Source organism: Cydia amplana, chromosome 25 (genome assembly GCF_948474715.1).
Source record: "Cydia amplana chromosome 25, ilCydAmpl1.1, whole genome shotgun sequence".
Taxonomy (NCBI): domain Eukaryota; kingdom Metazoa; phylum Arthropoda; class Insecta; order Lepidoptera; family Tortricidae; genus Cydia; species Cydia amplana.
The window spans coordinates 1,493,815-1,516,978 of record NC_086093.1 but is presented as its reverse complement, the minus strand read 5'-3'; the positions used below and the strand labels follow the sequence as shown (position 1 = coordinate 1,516,978).

General features: G+C 39.0%; 1 protein-coding gene across 1 annotated transcript in view; it reads right to left on the bottom strand.

Moving 5' to 3' along the window:
• LOC134659559 (uncharacterized) overlaps positions 1 to 17,265 on the bottom strand; it is a 41,934-nt gene extending 24,669 nt beyond the window's left edge. The window contains exons 1-3 of the mRNA XM_063515226.1: positions 17,072 to 17,265; positions 14,841 to 14,928; positions 14,451 to 14,563 (exon numbers count right to left, since the gene is read on the bottom strand). Of these exons, the coding sequence (XP_063371296.1) occupies positions 14,451 to 14,563; positions 14,841 to 14,928; positions 17,072 to 17,253 (383 nt within the window). The 5' untranslated portion in view covers positions 17,254 to 17,265. The remainder of the gene's footprint in view (positions 1 to 14,450; positions 14,564 to 14,840; positions 14,929 to 17,071) is intronic.
• Between the last annotated feature and the right edge of the window lie 5,899 nt (positions 17,266 to 23,164).

The window sequence follows — 23,164 nt, the reverse complement described above, 5'->3', positions numbered from 1 at the left end:
TAGTAGTTATTTTCACTGCTTCGATGTTTAAAAAGTCTCCGAGTATCTCCAAGCGTGGCTTCTTGCCTTCGGCTATTATAGGGAAACTGTAGTCAGACCATTTCGAAATAATGACGGTCGGTAATTTAGATAGGATAATATTAGCCATGTTTACGTCGTGTAGGTACTCTTTGCGGCCGACTGCATGTACGGCTGCGATGAAGTTTTGCACTTTGACTGAGAAAAATACGATGTCCTTACTGTACTCGTTCGACATAGATGGTAGTTTTCGTAATCCTTGCATGATGCGAGTTAAGATGCTTTCAGGATTTCCACATACCAATTCCAAGGTTTTCATCACTATATCGGGCGACGTAGCAGTAACCATTAAAGCTGAAACTGCTTCCCTGGCAGTTCCGTGTAGACATTTTCTCAGTCTCCATAGGTTCTCCTTCGGGCTGAATCCGCACACTTCGGTAGACTCTTCATAGGCCTGCTTAAATTGTAGCCAGTCTAAAGAGTCGCCAGAGTAGCTAGGTAGGTCTCTGGGAGTACATAATCGGCTTAGCAGGTTTTTGTCACTCTTTTGTTTAGCGGTACTTGCAGTTAGATTTTGAAGCGCACTTGCGAGCATTTGAATCGTTCCATTAGAGGTGCCGGGGTCAACGACCGGCGGCGGGCACGGCAGGTCCGGCTGGTTACCATGATCGGGGACTTGCTGCGCGGCGGATTCCAGCTCACGTTGGCTTCGTTCCAACCACTTCTCCACTTCATCCTGTGTGTCAGTGTGCAGATCATCATGTGGACTGTAGTTTTCTTGTTCCTCATCCATCAGGTTGGCTAAATCAGCCTCAAGCTTCTTGTCGATGAGGGCCATCTGGATACGCGCTTTTTCTTGAGCCGCTTCTAGTTCCAGCTGTTTTCTTCGAGCCAGCACAGACGAAAATGACGACTTGGACTTTGCCCCCGTTAGCGAAGCGGGCGTATTACTCGTATGTTGCGCCGGGCGGTGCTCCGATTTTACACTGCTACCCGATAATTTAAACGCGGGGACGTTTATCTTTATTTCGTCATTGTTCTGAGCATTATTTCCATTAGTTGGCTGAGAAGGCACTTGTAGCTGAAGTTGTCTATCCTCTTCTGCTTTTCTTTCGCGTTCCTTGCGCGTTGTACTGCGAGTATTAACCATCTTCGCAGGCGGAGTATGGAACATAAATCCGGTCGAAGTGACCACTGTTGATGATGAAGGTGTTCCACAATAAAAGCTCACAATACGGGACACGAAAACTGTTTAATTTCTAAAAGTTACAGACACCACGTGATTTGAACATGAGAGCAGTATGTACGTGTGTCGCGCGCGGATAGACAAGCCGACTGACCCGTGGTCAAAAACAAAAACCGTTGGAACCTTGTCGCTGCGTCACACGTATATCTACCTCCAAATTTCAGCTTAAAACTAAAGTTGTACAAATCATCGGAGTACCACAATAATAAACAGAATTAAAATAAACCAAAAAAAAACCATTTTGAGCACGTCGCTAACAAATATGATTGCCTACTTTTCATGTATGGGCCAACCTATAACCGTACGCTACATCGTATAATTGGAAATTAAACGAACTTACCTGTAAGTGAAGTTCATTTCAATTATATTAGCTGCACAAACTTCGAAATGATAATTTTAACTTGTAGTACGTGCTTTATCATGTAGCCTGTTCCATGAATGTTACAGAGAGGCAAAGCCAAAATTAAAAATATGTATCTGATTTATGAACATAACTCCTACGTTGAACGATTCCCGCGCTGTCAACTGTCAATGTCATTTAGTTTAGAGTAACAAGCCAAGACATAACACTTTCACTGCCAGTAGCCCGCTAGGATTCTCTATTCTTAGGTACTTATCGCTACAAAGCGGAAAAAACATATGGTATCCGCTATGCTTTCAGCTCACGCTGGCAGTGAATACGCCAATAGATGGAACAACTTGGCCCCCAATTCAGCAAAGCCAATATTGCCATAACTTTGACAGGGATTATAGGTACACGAATCCCTGGCTGTCTCAGGACAACGTGGGTACTGGGCGGGATGGGTTATCATTTCGAAGTTTGTGCAGCTAATATAATTGAAATGAACTTCACTTACAGGTAAGTTCGTTTAATTTCCAATTATTATTACGCTGCACAAACTTCTTCAATGATAATTTTAACTTGTAGATGTTTAGAGATAAGTATTCAAAGTTTGTTTTGGCTTTGTATTACAACAATGAAATCATTGATTAACAATGATTTATTATTTCATTTTAAATTAGGTACCTTTTTAGTTATCATTAACTATTTTCAAAATATAGGTATGTATATTTAGTTTACAACATTATTTAGAGATCTAGTGATATCATTTCATCAAACTGTCTATCGTATAGTATAGATAGTTGAAACAAAAATAATTTGATCCTTATTTATTAATAGGTAAGTATTTTCATTTATACCACCAAATACCACATACAACTTAATTATTATAGGAAAGAAATCAAAGGATAGCATGAGATGCATCTGTTGGCGAATACAACAACTATAAGCAACTCTTGGCAGTGTGTTATTGTTGGTTACACCTTTAAGTAACACTTATTTTCTCATTTATCATAGTAAGGATTTACCAAAATTATTGGATGGAACCATGATTATGAAATTGAGAAAAATCATTACAAGAATCACTCCACCTTGATGTTTTTCTTCCACCAACTCCTAAACGATTTACGGTTGACACAACACATAACAGGTTAAATAGGTGATGAAAATAAAAATATATGAATACAAATCTTTAAGAGTTGACTTATGTAATCCCTCTACAAATCGTTTGGGAAGTGATTTTTTCATGATTCTGAGGGCAATAAATAATCACTAACAAGTTAACTACCATCACGAATATTATTGTTCGTTATTTATATATACAGGTAATCAATGTTTTACACCTCATTCAATTTGAAATTAGTGTTTTCCCTGAAAAAATTAATGCTATGGATAGCAAGGGTTGCTGAAATTTATCAATCAGAATAACAGTAAAGTTTGATATTTTTTCAAGGACAGGGTTTGCACGTTGTATAGGTACAATCACAACAGCTAATAAAAGTGATAAAGTAATTTTTTACTTTTTCTTAATCCTGTAATGAATGATTTTCATTAGTTGGTGACATTGTTAATAAATAATTTAAGACCGATTAAGGGTACTAGGTCACACTTTAAGGTTGAGTTTGGTGCAATCGAAAAAACGTTCTTCACAAAGTGTTCAATTCTATCATTTGAGGAGAGCCTATTCCCCAATAAAAGCACAAGAGCAGATTTACAATTATTTACACATCTATACCCTCATTACATAATGCTATTAAAAACGGCAAGCACTTCTGAAACAGATGCCATAAAATAATTAATGTAATTATTTTTACATAACATACACCAGTATTTCAAGTGTGTACTGTGTGTGTGTGTGTGCTTGACGGTGTTGGGCGCAAGGGATTACACCGTACTGTACTCCTTTCTCCTCTTCCTCTTCTCCTTCAGTGATGGCTGATGGCACTTCCTGGATAACACTGGGGTAACCAGGATAATGGATAATGGGGTAACCGCTGTTGAAACTTGAAACCAGTTAATAAAATATGTTTTTATAAATGAGAGTTGGGGCGCAAATCTTATACAATTATATGTACATATGCGTGTAAATATTTTGTAAACTGAGTAGTTACAATGACCGTGCCTTGATGCCTTCTACTTTTCCTAAATTTTAATACCTTAGATTTCGTTTCAGTTGGAAGGAAAACATAGATAAAATATTTTTTGCAAAAGCATCTACTTATGTAGAAAAAACATCTGGGTTACTTCACCAGGATATTTATATAATAACCAATAACTCGTGAGGTATATGGATTTCCAAAATGTTGTAAGAATTTCAAATTTAATTTGCGTTAAATCTGAAATCTTACATTATTTTCTCTCAATCAGCTTATGACACTTAAAGCACATATAGCATTTAAGTAGAATATTGTAATTTCTCTTTTCACACCACTGCTAATGTTCCTAGACATAAAAAATACTGTATTTCATTTCACCGGTTTATAAATAATTGCGATAGCTGTGTTGTCTTCTCTCAGATGTATCTCAGTGTGGTAAACCGGAAAAGAGGGTCTTTAAACATAAACAAGACCACCATAACCTGAACAAAATTAATGTACCTAATTCATTCTATTAGGCTTATTTAATAATTTCCACACGGGTGTAAGTATTACCGTAAGTAATTAAATATCTGGAAAAAATATATATTTATAACCCTTTATTTTAATTAGCCACCAAATTATGTCACACTAGGTGATATATTGGCATTGTATTTCTTTAAAATATACGAAATTCAGTATAGGTACTTTTATCTATTCAGCTCTTTAAATACACACATAACCATATTCATTAGCCAAACTTAAATATCTATAACTTGTAGTTATAGGTACCTATAACTTGTAGTTATAGGTACAACAACCCATTTATATGAGCAAAGTTCATTAAAACTAATTACAATGTGACCAATATATAAAGGACTTTATCTGTTGTTTAAGTTTGTATTTATCCTTATCGGCTAAAGAAATAATTATAGTATTACCCAGCTTTCTGAGGTAAGTACTAAGGAGCTAATTTCATTTGATTATAGCTCCATATAGGTAATGGTATCAAGACTAATTAAGTGTATCTTGTATATGTATGCACCTACATGGTATAAATAACATTTATAATAATAAGCTTCAACAATAGATATATAATCTAAACAATTGCTCATTATGTGACCTCTAGATCTTAGACACTTCATGAAAGGTCTGACACATATCGACACCTAGTCTAATAGTCTAATAAAAGGACTTATGTCATTACTTCATTAGTTTCATAACAGTTCCAATTCCCTGTTGACTTAAACTGCTTAGTTGCAATAAATTTACTTCTTCTATAGGTATCTGTATTTATTTCTCTTAGGATTTGGTAGAGAAAATATTGAAGTCAATATTAAACTGTATAAAGTGTACATTATTTTATAAGGACATCATAGGCATATACACACAGTATATATCACAGTCACATAGTTTTCTAGTATTTGACTATCAATTTTACAGAATTGATCATATTTCGGAATACCTCTAGGTATTAGCACAGACAAAATTTAATTTTGTATGACAGAATCCTTGTAAATATGATGTCACTGCAATTAAAGAAGTGTATTTAAATAAACCACAGCTTTTGAGAATTTGTTCTAAATGAACACAGGCTGTTGTAATGTCACTTGAGTGCGACCACATTGTGACTGCAGAGAGGAAAGTGTTGCTCCGCTTCCTTATCGCTGCTTTTGACCAGGGTTTTTTGTATGTTGTAATGTTAAATGAACACTTTATTATATGAAACAAATAGTAACAGCAAAACATACATTGGAAAATATGATTGATAATCGAGCCCTTGAAGTTGAAGTACCGGGCCGTAAGCTATTAGTTTTTCTGTTAGATTTTCTTATAATATCACTTGTCGACAGCATGTTTTAAAGAAATCTCTAATGCCATTTATTGTGCTTTAATAGTATTTAAAGGACCACTGCCTTAGCGAAGATTCTCAGCGATGACAGTCACACAAATGAAAGTCAGTCACTTAAAAGCGACAGCCGGTTGCAGCACAAAATTGATTGAGAGCTAAATCATCACAGTTAGCAAACAAATACTTAGCCTTATTCATTACTGACAAGCATCTCACCAGCCGCAGTTCAAGTCGCTGCCAATAAAATTTTACAGCGCAGATTATTTTTGCATAATCTTGTTTGGGTCATACTGGTTTTGTAATGTTCTTAATTATACATCTGAAAAAACAAACAACGAGGTTGTCTTATTAGGATTTTTCCATATCCAGATTTCTGGTGCCTCCGTCTCACGATGTCAAGATTTACTCGCTTAATTCCTTGCTTGCTGAAATAAGAATAAATATTTTAATTCACCTACTTGAAGATGAGTACATATCAAGAGACGGCCTAATTTGGCATACCACATTGATTAACTCATGGGGCCACAAAACCCAGTTCTAGCAAGACTTGTGGCCTTAAGTCCACTGCCATTGGCAGGTAGGATATGAGCCATATCTCAGTGCTGTTAGTAAGGAATAAGTGACAACACCACAATGTCCCAAATATACTGGCATTGAACACACCTAGTATTAGTATGTGAAAGATTGCCAAGTTCAAATATCATCAGAGATACCTAGGTTAGTACTCCAAAAAGCTTAGTATAGCCATTTTACAAACAGATGCACCTAGAATAGTGCTCCAGATTGCAGTGCATAGCTCAGTCACCATGTGCAGTTAGCAGACAGACACACCTATAATAGTGGCCCAGAATGCACAGTGCACAGCACAACCACCGTGTGCAGTTAGCAGACAGAGGCACCTAGAATAGTGCTCCAGAATGCACAGTGCACAGCGCAACCACCGTGTGCGGTTAGCAGACAGATGCACCTAGAATAGTGCTCCAGAATGCACAGTGCACAGCACAACCACCGTGTGCAGTTAGCAGACAGACGCACCTAGAATAGTGCTCCAGAATGCAGTGCACAGCTCAGTCACCATGTGCAGTTAGCGGACAGATATACACCTAGCTAGAATAGTGTTCCAAAAAATCCAGAATGCACAAGTAGCACAAACGTCGAAAATCATGAACAAATAAGCACTTGATACTGGGTCCACTGTATTTCCTACTTTGCGTTTATTTCCCTTTCGGAATTTTAGATACGTATTAAACATTCGGTCGCTGGCGAGCGAGGAGGGCACAGATTGCTTTTTATACGCCACGCGAAAATCGCTTTTTTCTCTACGCCGCTGGCGGAGATGGAGATGATGATGCAGACCTAAAATAAAAAGTAGGTACCTACGTCCATGCCCTGCTAGATTCTTATTTTGATATGCAACATGTCCGGGTGGATAGTCATGCTATCCACGAAACGACGCCGCCTTTGACCTTGGTCGCGAAAGTAGCATTTTCTTCTTCAGTCTTCTTGTATTTTCTTCCAATTTTGTAATTGGTCGGACTGTCGTACACTAATATTTTATTTTTTCACATATTTATTATATATTTACTATTATTTCCTGTTAAAAAAGTTATATTTTATTAAGCCCTAATGGTCTAGGCTAACATGAATAAACACAATGACATTGACAGTTGACAGCGCGGGAATCGTTCAACGTAGGAGTTATGTTCATAAATCAGATACATATTTTTAATTTTGGCTTTGCCTCTCTGTAACATTCATGGAACAGGCTACATGATAAAGCACGTACTACAAGTTAAAATTATCATTGAAGAAGTTTGTGCAGCGTAATAATAATCTAAATGAATTGACTACAGTCAACCATAATCTGCGGGCCCCTTAAACGGGCAACAATGGTCGCGTGTTGATTTCTTTTGTACTACATTTTTGTTGTACCAATTTTCATTAATTAATTATTTAGGTTTTATAGTAAAAAAAGTATTTTAGATGACTCGTACAAAAAGTATTGTATACAATAGTGACATAATTGGAAATTAAACGAACTTACCTGTAAGTGAAGTTCATTTCAATTATATTAGCTGCACAAACTTCGAAATGATATATAACTATGTAGTACGCGCTTATCATTTTAGCCTATTCCATGAATGTTACAGAGAGGCAAAGCCAAAATTAAAAATATGTATCTGATTTATGAACGTAACTCCTACGTTGAACGGTTCCCGCGCTGTCAACTGTCAATGTCATTTAGTTTAGAGTAACAAGCCAAGACATAACACTTTCACTGCCAGTAGCCCGCTAGGGTTCTCTATTCTTAGGTACTTATCGCTACAAAGCGGAAAAAACATATAGTATCCGCTATGCTTGTAGCTCACGCTGGCAGTGAATATGCCAATAGATGGAACAACTTGGCCCCCAATTCAGCAAAGCCAATATTACCATAACTTTGACAGGGATTATAGGTACACGAATCCCTGGTTGTCTCAGGACAACGTGGGTACTGGGTGGGATGGGTTATCATTTCGAAGTTTGTGCAGCTAATATAATTGAAATGAACTTCACTTACAGGTAAGTTCGTTTAATTTCCAATTATTATTACGCTGCACAAACTTCTTCAATGATATATAACTATGTAGATGTTTAGAGATAAGTATTCAAAGTTTGTTTTGGCTTTGTATTATAACAATGAAATCGTTGATTAACAATGATTTATTATTTCATTTTAAATTGGGTACCTTTTTAGTTATCTGTAACTATTTCCAAAATATAGGTAGGTATGTATATTTAGTTTACAACATTATTTAGAGATCTAGTGATATCATTTCATCAAACTGTCTATCGTATAGTATATAGATAGTTGAAACAAAAATAATTTGATCCTTATTTAGTAATAGGTAAGTATTTTCATTTATACCACCAAATACCACATAAAAACTTAATTATTATAGGAATATCAAAGAAATCAAAGGATAGCATGAGATGCAATTATTGGCGAATACAACAACTAAGTATAAGCAACTCTTGGCAGTGTGTTGCTGGTTACACCTTTAAGTAACACTTATTTTCTCATTTATCATAGTAAGGATTTACCAAAATTATTGGATGGAACCATGATTATGAAATTGAGAAATATCATTAAGTACAAGAATCACTCCACCTTGATGTTTTTCTTCCACTAATATTAACTCCTAAACGATTTACGGTTGACACCAACACATAACAGGTTAAATAGGTGGTGAAAATAAAAATAAATCTTTTAAGAATTGACTTAATCCCTCTACAAATCGTTTGGGAAGTGATTTTTTCATGATTTTGAGGGCAATAAATAATCACTAACAAGTTAATAACTACCATCACGAATATTATTGTTCATTATTTATATATAGGTAATCAATGTTTTACACCTCATTCAATTTAAAATTAGTGTTTTCCCTGAAAAAAATAATGCTATGGATAGCATGGGTTGCTGAAATTTATCAATCAGAATAACAGTAAAGTTTGATGTTTTATCAAGGACAGGGTTTTGCACGTTGTGTACAATCACAACAGCTAATAAAAGTGATAAAGTAATTTCTTACTTTTTCTTAATACTGTAATGAATAATTTTCATTAGTTGGTGACATTGTTAATCAATAATTTAAGACCGATTAAGGGTACTAGGTCACACTTTAAGGTTGAGTTTTGTGTAATCGAAAAAACGTTCTTCATAAAGTGTTCAATTCTATCATTTGAGGAGAGCCTATTCTCCAATAAAAGCACAAGAGCAGATTTACAATTATTTACACATCTATACCTAGCTCCCTCATTACATAAGTAATGCTATTAAAACGGCAAGCACTTCTGAAACAGATGCCATAAAATAATTAATGTAATTATTTTTACATAACATACACCAGTATTTCAAGTGTGTGTGTGTGTGTGTGTGCTTGACGGTGTAGGGCGCAAGGGATTACACTGTACTGTACTCCTTTCTCCTCTTCCTCTTCTCCTTCAGTGATGGCTGATGGCACTTCCTGGATAACACTAGGGTAACCAGGATAAAACGCTGTTGAAACTTGAAACCAGTTAATAAAATATGCTTTTATATATGAGAGCTGGGGCGCAAATCTATACAATTATATGTAAGTACATAGGTATGCATATAAATATTTCGTAAACTGAGTAGTTACAATGACCGTGCCTTGATGCCTTCTACTTTTCCTAAATTTTAATACCTTAGATTTCGTTTCAGTTGGAAGGAAAACATAGATAAAATATTTTTTGCAAAAGCATCTAAGTACTTATGTAGAAAAAACATCTGGGTTACTTCACCAGGATATTTGTATAATATCCAATAACTCGGTAGGTATATGGATTTCCAAAATGTTGTAAGAAATTTCAAATTTAATTTTCGTTAAATCTGAAATCTTACATTATTTTCTCTCAATCAGCTTATGACACTTGAAGCACATATAGCATTTAAGTAGAATATTGTAATGTCTCTTTTCACACCACTGCTAATGTTCCTAGACATAAAAATACTGTATTTCATTTCACCGGTTTATAAATAATTGCGATAGCTGTGTTGTCTTCTCTCAGATGTATCTCAGTGTGGTAAACCGGAAAAGAGGGTCTTTAAACATAAACAAGACCACCATAACCTGAACAAAATTAATGTACCTAATGCATTCTATTAGGCTCATTTAATAATTTCCACACGGGTGTAAGTGTTACTGTAAGTAATTAAATATCTGCAAAAAATATATATTTATAACCCTTTATTTTAATTAGCCATCAATATACGAAATTCAGTATAGGTACTTTTATCTATTCAGCTCTTTAAATACACACATAACCATATTCATTGGCCAAACTTGTAGCTATAGGTACAACAACCCATTTATATGAGCAAAGTTCATTAAAACTAATAACAATGCGACCAATATATAAAGGACTTTATCTGTTGTTTAAGTTTGTATTTGTCCTTATCGGCTAAAGAAATAATTCTAGTATTACCCAGCTTTCTGAGGTAAGTACTAAGGAGCTAGTTTCATTTGATTATAGCTGCATATAGGTAATGGTATCAAGACTAATTAAGTGTATTTTGTATATGTATGCACCTACATAGTATAAAAAACATTTATAATAATGAGCTTCAACAATAGATATATAATCTAAACAATTGCTCATTATGTGACCTCTAGATCTTAGACACTTCATGAAAGGTCTGACACATATCGACACCTAGTCTAATAGTCTAATAATTGGACTTATGTTGTCATTACTTCATTAGTTTCATAACAGTTCCAATTCCCTGTTGACAACCTGTCAGATCCCACGGCTCAGATTTGAGCCAGAACGCTTATGGGTGACGTCACACCTGGGAGTTGACGGGTTAAACTGCTTAGTTGCAATAAATTGACTTCTTAAATATATAGGTATCTGTATTTATTTCTCTTAGGATTTGGTAGAGAAAATATTAAAGTCAATATTAAACTGTATAAAGTGTACATTATTTTATAAGAACATCATAGGCATATACACACAGTATATATCACAGTCACATAGTTTTCTAGTATTTGACTATCAATTTCACAGAATTGATCATATTTCGGAATTGTAACCTTCGGTATTGGCACTGACAAAAATTTAATTTTGTATGACAAAATCCTTGTAAATATTGAATATGATGTCACTGCAATTAAAGAAGTGTATTTAAATAAACCACAGCTTTTGAGAATTTGTTCTAAATGAACACAGGCTGTTGTAATGTCACTTGAGTGCGACCACATTGTGACTGCAGAGAGGAAAGTGTTGCTCCGCTTCTTTATCGCTGCTTTTGACCAGGGTTTTTGTATGTTGTAATGTTAAATGAATACTTTATTATATGAAACAAATACAAGTAACAGCAAAACATACATTGGAAAATATGATTGATAATTGAGCCCTTGAAGTTGAAGTACCGGGCCGTAAGCCATTCGTTTTTCTGCTAGATTTTCTTATAATATCACTTGTCGACAGCATGTTTAAAAATAAAATAAAAAATCTCTAATGCCATTTATTGTGCTTTAGTATTTAAAGGACCACTGCCTTAGCGAAGATTCTCAGTGATGATAATCACACAAAAGACGGTCAGTCACTTAAAAGCGACACCAGCTTGTCATAGCCGGTTTCAGCACAAAATTGATTGAGAGCTAAATCATCACAGTTAGCAAACAAATACTTAGCCTTGTTCCTTACTGACAAGCATCTCACCAATAGAGCACCAATAAAATTTTTACAGCGCAGATTATTTTGCATAATCTTGTTTGGGTCATACTGGTTTTGTAATGTTCTTAATTGTACATCTGAAAACAAACAACGAGGTTGTCCTATTAGGATTTTTCCATATCCAAATTTCTGGTGCCTCCGTCCCATGATGTCAAGATTTACTCGCTTAATTCCTTGCTTGCTGAAATAAGAATAAATGTTTTAATTCACCTACTTGAAGTCATAGTACATACCAAGAGACGGCCTAATTTTGCATACCACATTGATTAACTCATGGGGTTAAGAGCCGTGTCTAGTCTACAAAACCCAGTTCTAGCAAGACTTGTGGCCTTCCACTGCCATTGGCAGGTAGGATATGAGCCATATCTCAGTGCTGTTAGTAAGGAATAAGTGACAACACCACAATGCCCCAAAGATACTGGCATTGAATGCACCTAGTATTAGTATGTGAAAGCCAAGTCCAAATATCATCAGAGATACCTAGGTTAGTACTCCAAAAAGCTTAGTATAGCTATTTTGCAAACAGATGCACCTAGAATAGTGCTCCAGAATGCAGTGCACAGCTCAGTCACCATGTGCAGTTAGCAGACAGACACACCTATAATAGTGGCCCAGAATGCACAGTGCACAGCACAACCACCGTGTGCAGGTAGCAGACAGATGCACCTAGAATAGTGCTCCAGAATGCACAGTGCACAGCACAACCACCGTGTGCGGTTAGCAGACAGATGCACCTAGAATAGTGCTCCAGAATGCACAGTGCACAGCACAACCACCGTGTGCAGTTAGCAGACAGATGCACCTAGAATAGTGCTCCAGAATGCAGTGCACAGCTCAGTCACCATGTGCAGTTAGCGGACAGATATACACCTAGCTAGAATAGTGTTCCAAAAAATCCAGAATGCACAGGTTAGCACAAACGTCGAAAATCATGAACAAATATTTCTTACCTTGCGTTTATTTTCTTTCGGAATTTTAGATATGTACATTCGGTCGCTGGCGAGCGAGGAGGGCACAGATTGCTTTTTATACGCCACGCGAAAATCGCTTTTTTCTCTACGCCGCTGGCGGAGATGGAGATGATGATGCTGCTAGATTCTTATTTTGATATGCAACATGTCCGGGTGGATAGTCATGCTATCCACGAAACGACGCCGCCTTTGACCTTGGTCGCGAAAGTAGCATTTTCTTCTTCAATCTTCTTGTATTTTCTTCCAATTTTGTAATTGGTCGGACTGTCGTACACTAATATTTTATTTTTTCACATATTTATTATATATTTACTATTATTTCCTATTAAAAAAGTTATATTTTATTAAGCCCTAATGGTCTAGGCTAACATGAATAAACACAATGACATTGACAGTTGACAGCGCGGGAACCGTTCAACGTAGGAGTTACGTTCATAAATCAGATACATATTTTTAATTTTGGCTTTGCCTCTCTGTAACATTCATGGAATAGGCTAAAATGATAAGCGCGTACTACATAGTTATATATCATTGAAGAAGTTTGTGCAGCGTAATAATAATTCACATATTCAGAAAGCATTTCAATCTCGTACCTCACTTAAGCTTTGGTTTCCTCCGATAGCGGTGCCGTCATATAGCGGCCGTCTCCATACAAATACTACGACATCCATATTTAGCCGTATTATTTAGTTATTTTTTTAACATGGTATTCAGAGTCAGCCGGACAAATCCGGCCCAGTTTCTCTCTCTTAATTGACAAAATATTTCGTATTATTTAGTATGGAGACGGCCGCTATATGACGGCACCGCTATCCTAGGAAAACCGATCTTTAGGAAACTCAGCAAGCTTCGTTGCCGAAACACAGTACTCGAGAGAACTGGCCGCGTAGCCAACATGCCAATCGCTTACACTTCGTAGCGATCGAAACGCAACTGTCACTGTCGCAGAAGAGTGATAGAGAGACACAAAGCGATTCGATGGCGAACGATAGCGATTGTCACCTTGGCTATCATGATTGTATAAAATACAAATTTTCGGGAGTTACACCTATTTTGTAAGCTCGCGGAATAATATGTAGTGTATGTGCGGACAGAGAAGAGTCGTAGAATGTATGGGACCCAAATTGACCCAATACATTCCACGACTCTTCTCTTTCCGAAGACTAACTTTTTTTTTATACCACATCGGTGGCAAACAAGCATACTTACGGTTTAACGTAAGTTTCTAACCTAATAACATTCGTATGGTCTCCTGGCCGTGTAGCCAAGATGCCAATCGCTTACGCTGCGTTATGCGTAGCGATCGAAACGCAACTGTCACTGTCGCACTAATATGGAAGAGTGATAAAGAGACACAAAGCGTTTCGTTGTCGAAGCGATAGCGATTGTCACCTTGGCTAGGCCGGTTGAGCCTTCGCCCACTGTACTCGATCCAGAAAGCAGGCTGTAGCAGCTGGAACACCTGTAACGTTATACGTACTTACATCTGGAATATCTGGATAGTACCTATCCTGGCGCCTTCGCCCGCTGCACTCGATCCAGAAAGCAGGCTGTAACGCCTGGAAATGTCAACAGCTGGAACACCTGCAACGTTATACGTACATCTGGATAGTATCCTGCGTTTCCCCCACTGTACTTGATCCAGAAAGCAGGCTGTACCAGCTGGAAACATCTACAGCTGGAACACCTGCAACGTTACACGTACATCTGGATGGTGTCCTGCGCCTTCGCCCGCTGCACTCGGTCCAGAAAGCAGGCTGTGACAGCTGGAAATGCCGTCCACCAGCTGCGATAATCACGTCGCAGGGACACCACCACCTGTTTACATAAAAATAACCTTAAAACCTCTTAAGTTTTTTTTATATCAGGCAAACAGGCATACGGTCCCCCTGATGGTAAGCAGTCACCGTAGCCTAGGGGCTGTTCATAAATTACGTCATCTATTTTTGACGATTTTTGACGCCCCCCCCGTCCCTAAAATCATCCAAAAATCATGCTTCGAATGACCCCGTTTCCTCCTACGTCATGCTACCATCATCCGATGTCCAGACCCCCTTCCCCCTAATTTGAAATGACGTAATAGACAGGCTGTCACCGGCTCGGAGTTGTATCTCGACAGCTGCCGAAGCGCGCAGTACACCGCACCGAGAAACGCCGCGCACGTCACGATGAACCATAACAGCCTGGAAAATATATAGTAGATATAGATAAACAGAGCATTGAACTAATATGCGACGTTATCTATGAAAAGGGACCTCATTATCGATTGCGTTAGCGGTAAGAGCGTGCGACTTGCAATCCGGAGGTCGCGGGTTCGAACCCCGGCTCGTACCAATGAGTTTTTCGGAACTTATGTACGAAATATCATTTGATATTTACCAGTCGCTTTTCGGTGAAGGAAAACATCGTGAGGAAACCGGACAAATCCCAATACGGGCCTAGTTTACCCTCTGGGTTGGAAGGTCAGATGGCAGTCGCTTTCGTAAAAACTAGTGCCCACGCCAGTTACTGGGATTAGTTGCCAAGCGGACCCGCTCCCATGAGCCGTGGCAAAAATGCCGGGACAACGCGAGGAAGATGATGATTATCGATTGCGCTTACGCCATTATTAACGATGCTCCGATATAAATACAATGCCGTGCGGCGTAAGCGCCATCGACAATAAGGTCCCTTTTCATAGATAATGCCCCATATTACTAACGTATAGAATCCATAAGAATTTTAACGTTAAAATTCCAACAAGGGCAGAATGGACCGAAGGTCTTGAAGCACCAATCCCTGATGAAAACGACATCATATGGTACACAGATGGGTCTAAGACAGAATCTGGTACGGGAGCAGGCATTTATGCAAATGACTTTAGTAGTAGTATAAGCATGGGCAATTACGCCACTGTCTTCCAAGCTGAGACTTTCGCTATAATTGCCTGCGTGCATGAGAATATAGTTAGGCAAACCCAAGGGAAGAATATCTATATACTCAGCGACAGTCAGGCGGCACTCAAAGCGCTTGAATCGCACAGAGTGGACTCTAGACTGGTATATAATGGCGTCCAAGCTCTGAACCAGCTTGGAAGGCAAAACAGAGTGCAACTGGTATGGATCCCAGGGCACGAGGGATTCATAGGCAATGAAAATGCAGATGAACTTGCCAGAACCGGATCTGAAAGTAACTTTATAGGTCCGGAACCATTCGTGGGGCTCTCACAGGGAACCATCACAACGGCTATTAAAGACCATGCCAAGACCAAACATCAGGAAGAATGGAACAGTCTGACGGGTCTAAAGCATGCAAAGCTCTTCATGCAAGGAGTAGACTCCGGCTGGAGCAAAAAGCTTTGGAAACTTAGCAAAAGACAACTCCAAATCATAACGGGGGTGTTCACTGGCCATTACGGGGTCAAGGGAATTCTGACCAAGATGGGACATTCTGACAACACCGATTGTCGTATGTGTGGCGAAGAGGAAGAGACAGTGAAACACTTAATGTGTGAATGTCACGCCCTAGCCAGACAAAGAATGAAGGACTTTGGAGCAGGATATCTGGAACCAAAGGACTTTAAAACGCTACCCATGAGCTCCATCATCCGACACATGGATATGGTGGGAAAAGCTCTTGAGTAGCTGACGGATCTTCTCCAGGGGGTAATTGCACAAAAGATCCCTATGGGTCGAAGTGTATCCGTAAGGGCCCCCGAAAATAATAAGATAAGATAAGAACGTATAGAACCGGCACAGAAACCAGCATTTTGCGCCATGAGTTGCTGCCATTTTGGCATCAAACCATAGAAGCGGAACGTGAATCTCGCGACCTAAACGCGTAAGCGCCATGAATTTAACGGCGCTTACGACGTTTTGGTCGCGTGGTACAGGTTGCGAATGCGACAATTAGTATGGGTTCTCTATAGTAATAATAACTCAATAACTGTGAGGATCTACCGTGAATACGTAAGTTATTATTACATTAGAATTAGCATACCTAGACTCTAGAAGTATTGACAATTCTGTCGAGACTAGTTATTTTTTTAGACCAAGATAAGTCTGCAACATTTTGATAGCACACGCAGTGCAAATGTTATTTTAAACGTCACAAATGACGTAGAAATAACACTTGCACTGCGTGTGCTATCAAAATCGTTGTAGACTTATCTTGATCTAACTCTAGATTTCTTAGACTATGAGAAACCTTAAAAAAGACCGAATAAAACTGGCCTCTTTGAAAAACCTAAACCAAAACTGTCACTCAAAGAGAATATTACGTCTGTCACTTAAATTCCCGTGTCCGTCAATATGGTTTCCAAGAAAATAATATAAAAAATTCAGTTACCTCTCCACCCAGTGAAATTGCTCGGAAACAGTATGCTTCAATCCATGTAACGTTGTCTCCCGACAGAACTTCACATAAGTTCTAGCGGAAAAAATGGACGCCATAAAAGATTTCGCACGTGATAGACAAGTCAATTTTGTGGTGAGTTTATTCCTTTTTGTTTTTCTTCTTTTAGGCGCCATTCTGCTGAAAGAGACGAGCCAATAAACGTATAAGTACACTATTGTTTCCACTGGAACTCGCGCGCGAGGTCTTTTGAGGTGCGTAAATATGACATTCATAGACTTATATGCTTTTATTTTCAAATTCTTCTAACTACTAAACTAAACAAAAAATGACTAAAACCCGCTCTGAAGCCCCCTCCAGACTATGCGCGTGAATCGCGGGCGAAGCCCTGAATACGAGTGTGGAGTCGATTTCACTGTCAGCGAAAATCGACTCCACACTCGCGTTCGCGGCTTCGCGCCGCGATTCGCTCATGAGTGTGGAGGGGGCATGACCATGCCACGTCCAAAGGTCCCCATCACACTAGCAGCGTTACCCCGCTGTATGGCGACGGAGACCAGTTGGACAAGCCATGACGGGGGTTATTCCCCTTCTCCCTGACCTGAGGCGCTTGCCAAGCTCTCTGAAGAGCTCACGCGAAAGATTTAATAAGTATTATGTTTACCGGCAGGATCATGTCCGGTCCCTTTCTTTAGGGCGACTCTCTTTAAACTTTCAACGACGTTTAATGGCCAAAATTTAACACGTTGGCTGCCCACCATACTACACCTACAGTATTGGACCTACGCCCAATTGAAATTTAAGTGAGATTTTGATCATTGATGGCAGCCAACTTATTAAAGAGAATCCACAGGAGAAAGAGACAAAACATGTTTTTGCTCTAAATACTTGGAACGTAACTAAATCGTACACGAACGACGAACGTATTCGTGCTTGGAACGTAAAATGCTCTAGTGCAGAAACGTATAGAATCCTTTTCTGCACACTTTTTAGAACAACAATGACTCTCTTTCAGAGCATGAGAAATGAAAAAATATATAAATAGGCACATCACTGGAATAATTTGAAACCACGCCTTATTACTTACATTTTAAATAGGATTTGGACAGTGTTTTCTGCTTAACTGTAAGTATGTAAGTACTCGTATATACAATACACACAGATTCTGTAAAAATATTATTTGTAATGTACCTTCAACTTTAATAGTATTTGATTGAATGTACAGTCGGTAGCAACACGTGAAATAGTTTTTGGTTTTTGCCTATCCTTCAGAAAAGGCGTCCATATAGGCTACGGTGACTGGTGAGGCATCAGGCGGGCCGTATGCTTGTTTGCCACTGATATTGACATGGTATTTGAAAAAAGGAATTTTCGGATGGCCAAATTGCAACGCGAACGAATGAACTCTGAAAAGTTAAACATACTTATTGGTACTTTTGTTTCACAGTTTATCCCTTAATTACATTGCTGAGGGCCTACCGCGAACCACGTTCGAAATGCTACCTCCCTGTCACACTTACGTACGAATTTACACGTGCGACAGAGAGGCAACACGTCGAACGTGGTTCGCGGTAGCCCCTCTGTTTTTTTCTATTTATAGGTATTACTTGACACTTAACTCTTAAAAACTGTACCTACGTGTTGTTGGGCGTTTTTTTTAAGTTGTCCCCTACACTTTTTTTTCAAATTTGGGATTTTTTATGTTATTTCTACTCAGAATCACGAGCTCTTTCTATCCTAATAGGAGAAAAAAAGTGTCCCAAAATTTCCATACATTTTTCGATCTTTCCATTCCGCGACCGCCATCAGTGCCGGATTAACCAATAAGCAAAACAAACACGTGCTTAGGGCACCACGTCTAGGGGGGCACCAAAAACGTAGGCAAAAAAACGCACAGGCTGCATTAGCATTGCAGTCTTAGTGGAGTACCTATGTACCTACAATATGAAACTTTTATACGTACGTGTAGAAGGTAGAAGTACCCATCTAATAACGAAGGGTCGTAGGAGTAGAGAGTGAGAGCAGGTAAGAACGTCTTCATCGTAGGCATTTGATTTGACCATACACGGAGGCCCTCAAGCTCATGGCCAAAAGATCTTGCCGTCGGGCTTGCGGCCAGCTGATTTTTTCGACATAGATTACCGATTATATAGCGAATTTTGCTCTCTTGCACGCCAGATTTGTTGACCAGGCCGAGTTGCTGCATGGCTGCGATCCTGCGACCGGCAGAAAGCCCAGCTGCTAGAGAGGAAAGCTTGGATTTGGATCAAGCCCAAGTGTAATTGAGGCAGAAAATCGACTTTGGCGTGAGGTGGAAGGCCTAGCATAAGACATAACGCCGAACTGCAAAAGAGTGGCTTGAAAACGAATCTATAATCTATGTAATCACGATTCTCCTATTGCTCGCTCTTTGGCATCACTCGAAAGCGCAGATTGATAGGATGCTTTTAGTTTTTTGCTTTCGCGGGGCCCCTTATAACACTTTGTCAATTTTATTAGGGCCACCCCACATCTAGCGTCTTTCGAGCGTCGGCGTCTCGTCGGCGTCTACAACTCTATGGCCCTGCTCGACGCGACGTCGACGCAACTGCGCAGCGACGTCATTTTCCATAGCGCTCACCGACGCCGACGCTCGAAAGACGCCAGATGTGGGGTGGCCCTAAAAATGTACAATTGCGTTTTTTTTTATCGAAAAAATTTCGCGCTCGCTACGCTCGCATTTTCAATATCATTTTAAAGGTTACTAGCGACCCGCCCCGGATTCGCACGAGTTAACAAATATACATAAACCTTCCTCTTGTCTCCCTCCATCAAAATCCGTTGCGTAGTTTTAAAGATCTAAGCATACATAGGGACAGACAGACAGCGGGAATTTATACTATGTAGTGCAGCCAACTTTGACTTTTGAGAGGGGTGACATTCGGATGGCGACTGCAGCAGCATTCCTGTTGCAAAGTTACTGCTGCAGCACTCTGTCAATTTCCGTGATAAAATGATGTGACGGATTGAAAATGACCGTCACTCAATTTACCAAGAAAATTCAATGTAATCTTGATGACCCTAGGGAGAGGGGGCACCATTGTCTAAAAATGCTCAGGGCACCAAAATATCTTAATCCGGCACTGACCGCCATACAAAGTCTATGAAAAATGGTGACGGAATGGAAATAAAAACCGTAGGACACTGTTTTTCTCCTATTAGGATAGAAAGAGCTCGTGATTCAGAGTAGAAATAACATAAAAAATCCCAAATTTGAAAAAAAAGTGTAGAGGACCACTTAACGCCCTGTTACGCCTAACCCGCTTTAAATGCTTAGTTAAGTTAGTTATGATGGTTAAGGCCGGTTGGAGTGGCCCCCCATCGGGTAATTATCAGCACCTGATATAGAACACAATTAAGTATGTAAGATTATCGTACGAGGGGTGTTCAAAATATTCTCGGTATGAGAATGAAAACAAACAAGTACGAAAAGTTTGATATTTTTATTTTTCAATATACTCCCCCCCTATGTTCATACACTTAAAAGATCGATCAATTATTTTTTTTAATCCCTCGTAAAAATCTTTTTTATCTTTCGTGTAAAAATGCTCCTCCACTGCCGCCTTCAATGCTTCATCGTCAGAAAATTTATTTCCACGCAGATCCTTTTTAAGATTGGGGAGCAAAAAGAAGTCGCTGGGGGCTAAGTCCGGACTATACGGTGGGTGAGTAACAGTTTTAAACCCACATTCAACAATAGCTGCCTTGGCAATATGAGCAGTATGGACGGGGGCGTTGTCATGCAGAAGCAGAATACCTTTGGTTAACTTTCCTCGCCTCTTTTCTTTAATTACATCCTTTAATTGACGTAGAATGTTAGCGTAGTACTGTCCTGTGATATTTACACCTTTTTCTTTATAATCGATTAGTAATACTCCTTCACAATCCCAAAATATCGTGGCCATGACCTTACCAGCTGAAGGGATGACCTTGAACTTCTTGGGATGAGCTGAACCCTTAATGTGCCACTGCATGGACTCTTGTTTACTCTCTGGGTCATAATGATGAACCCAGGTTTCATCTCCAGTAACTATTCTTTGCAGCACCTCATCAGGATTTTCACCGCACAGGTCAATAAAATCGGAACAACAAGCTACACGCATGTCTTTTTGAAGCCGAGTCAGCATTCGCGGAACCCATCTTGCACTTACTTTTGACATATTAAGATGGTCATGTATAATATCATGTACGGTACCAATAGAGAGATTGGTTACTTGTGCTATAGATTTTACCTTCACTCGACCATCTTCCAATATAAGTTTTTCCACTTTATCAATATTTTCTTGTGAAGTAGCTACTACAGGCCGGCCAGGTCTAGGGTCATCTTCAATACTCTCCCTTCCGCGTTTAAACTCGCTTGACCACTTTTGAATGGTAGATAAAGAAGGAGCAGACTCACGGTAAACACAATCCATTTCCTCTTTTATGGTTTTTTGATTTTTACCCTGTTTTGTCAAGAATTTTATCACGCATCGATGTTCTAATTTAGTTAACATTGTCAATTCGCACAGGATGTTCATGTTTGTTCAGCAATTGCAGAAAAACAAAAGACTATCTCGGTTCGAATTATACTTTTTTTTAATGTCAATGAATAAACCTTAGCGGCCAGTAACGAAAGAAATTTTAGAAGAGGTCGTAAGATATCAATACCGAGAATATTTTGAACGCCCCTCGTAAGTGTTCTACGTTATAACGTGATCGTACTTTTCTCAGGAAAGAAAAGGGCGCACTTGCCCCATTGTGCCTCTTGCCCTAACCACAAAATAAATAGTAGGTACTTACAGAAGATTCGGTCTCTAACAAAGCGCGTCTCTTACGACAGATATGACCGCTAGGTGGCGCAAGCGCGAGCAGGCATCCGTTCCGTAGCGTTGAGGTTGCGTGGCAACTATGGCTATTACAGACACCAAATTTGGTGTGGGCCGCATGTACTTGTAGGTTGTAGCGACGCGACGTAATCGCGAAGTGAGCCACGCCTGCCCTCACAAACCTTATTCTTCTGTTGACTGTACCTCAATTAAGGTCATTAACTAGGCGCCATTCCTAAACGTATCTTAATTCGTGATCTAATTTTGATTGTGGTTTCATTCTTTTCTAATGGATTCCATTAGTAGTTAATTACTTGCTGTAATTTAGAATAGGCCACGTTATTTGAGTTATATTGTGATAGTTACCTATTATAGAAAAACTTTATTATTGTGGTAAAAAAGCACACGAGTGTTTGTACGGTACCGGTATTGTATTAAAACGGTACCGTTTCATTCCTTCAGAGTCACAGTTTAAGTTATTCTCTCATTTTAAAACATCCTGAAATAAATTTAACTATAGCGACCCGCCCGGCTTCGTACGAGTAACAGAAAACCAATCGACACAATTCTAAAAGCCGAGCAAAGCTCGGTCTTCCAGATATTAAAGAGTTTAATCGGTGACTCTGTTGAGCTGACCGCTAGATATATAGATTTTTAACAGAGTTCCTATAGCTAATTAGCCACTCGGATCCTGTCTCCATTATCAGAATCAGCTCGATGGTACCATAATATTGCATTGTAATTTTTTTTAAAGAACAGATGATAAAATAATTTTTAAGAAAAAAAAACCGACTTCTATGCGGCCCGGTGAAAGATTATTGTAGATGGTGCGCTATGTAGAAAAGGAGGTAAAACCACCCACTTTTCTAGTAGCATTTCGTTTCTGTAAGGCTCGCAGTTCTAACCTAACCTAACCCACTTTTGTTTGGTTCTGTGAGGATAGCAGTTCAAACCTAACCTAACCCACTTAACGGCGCATGCGGTGCGGTGTACGGGGGTTTGAGCGGGAGGGGTTTGGCCTCATCATACTTTATACCTACTTTTTATGGTAGGTAATCATAGTAGTTTGTTTAGTTTAGGTATCATAGTGGTTTTCCGGGTCAAGGTCCGGGTCTGTGTCCGAGTCCGGGTCTGGGTCCGAACCGGATCCGGGTACGAGGCCGGATCTGGATCCGAGTCCGGGTCCCAGTCCAAGTCAAAGTCGAAATTCGAAATCACCAAACATGTACTATGCGTCGTT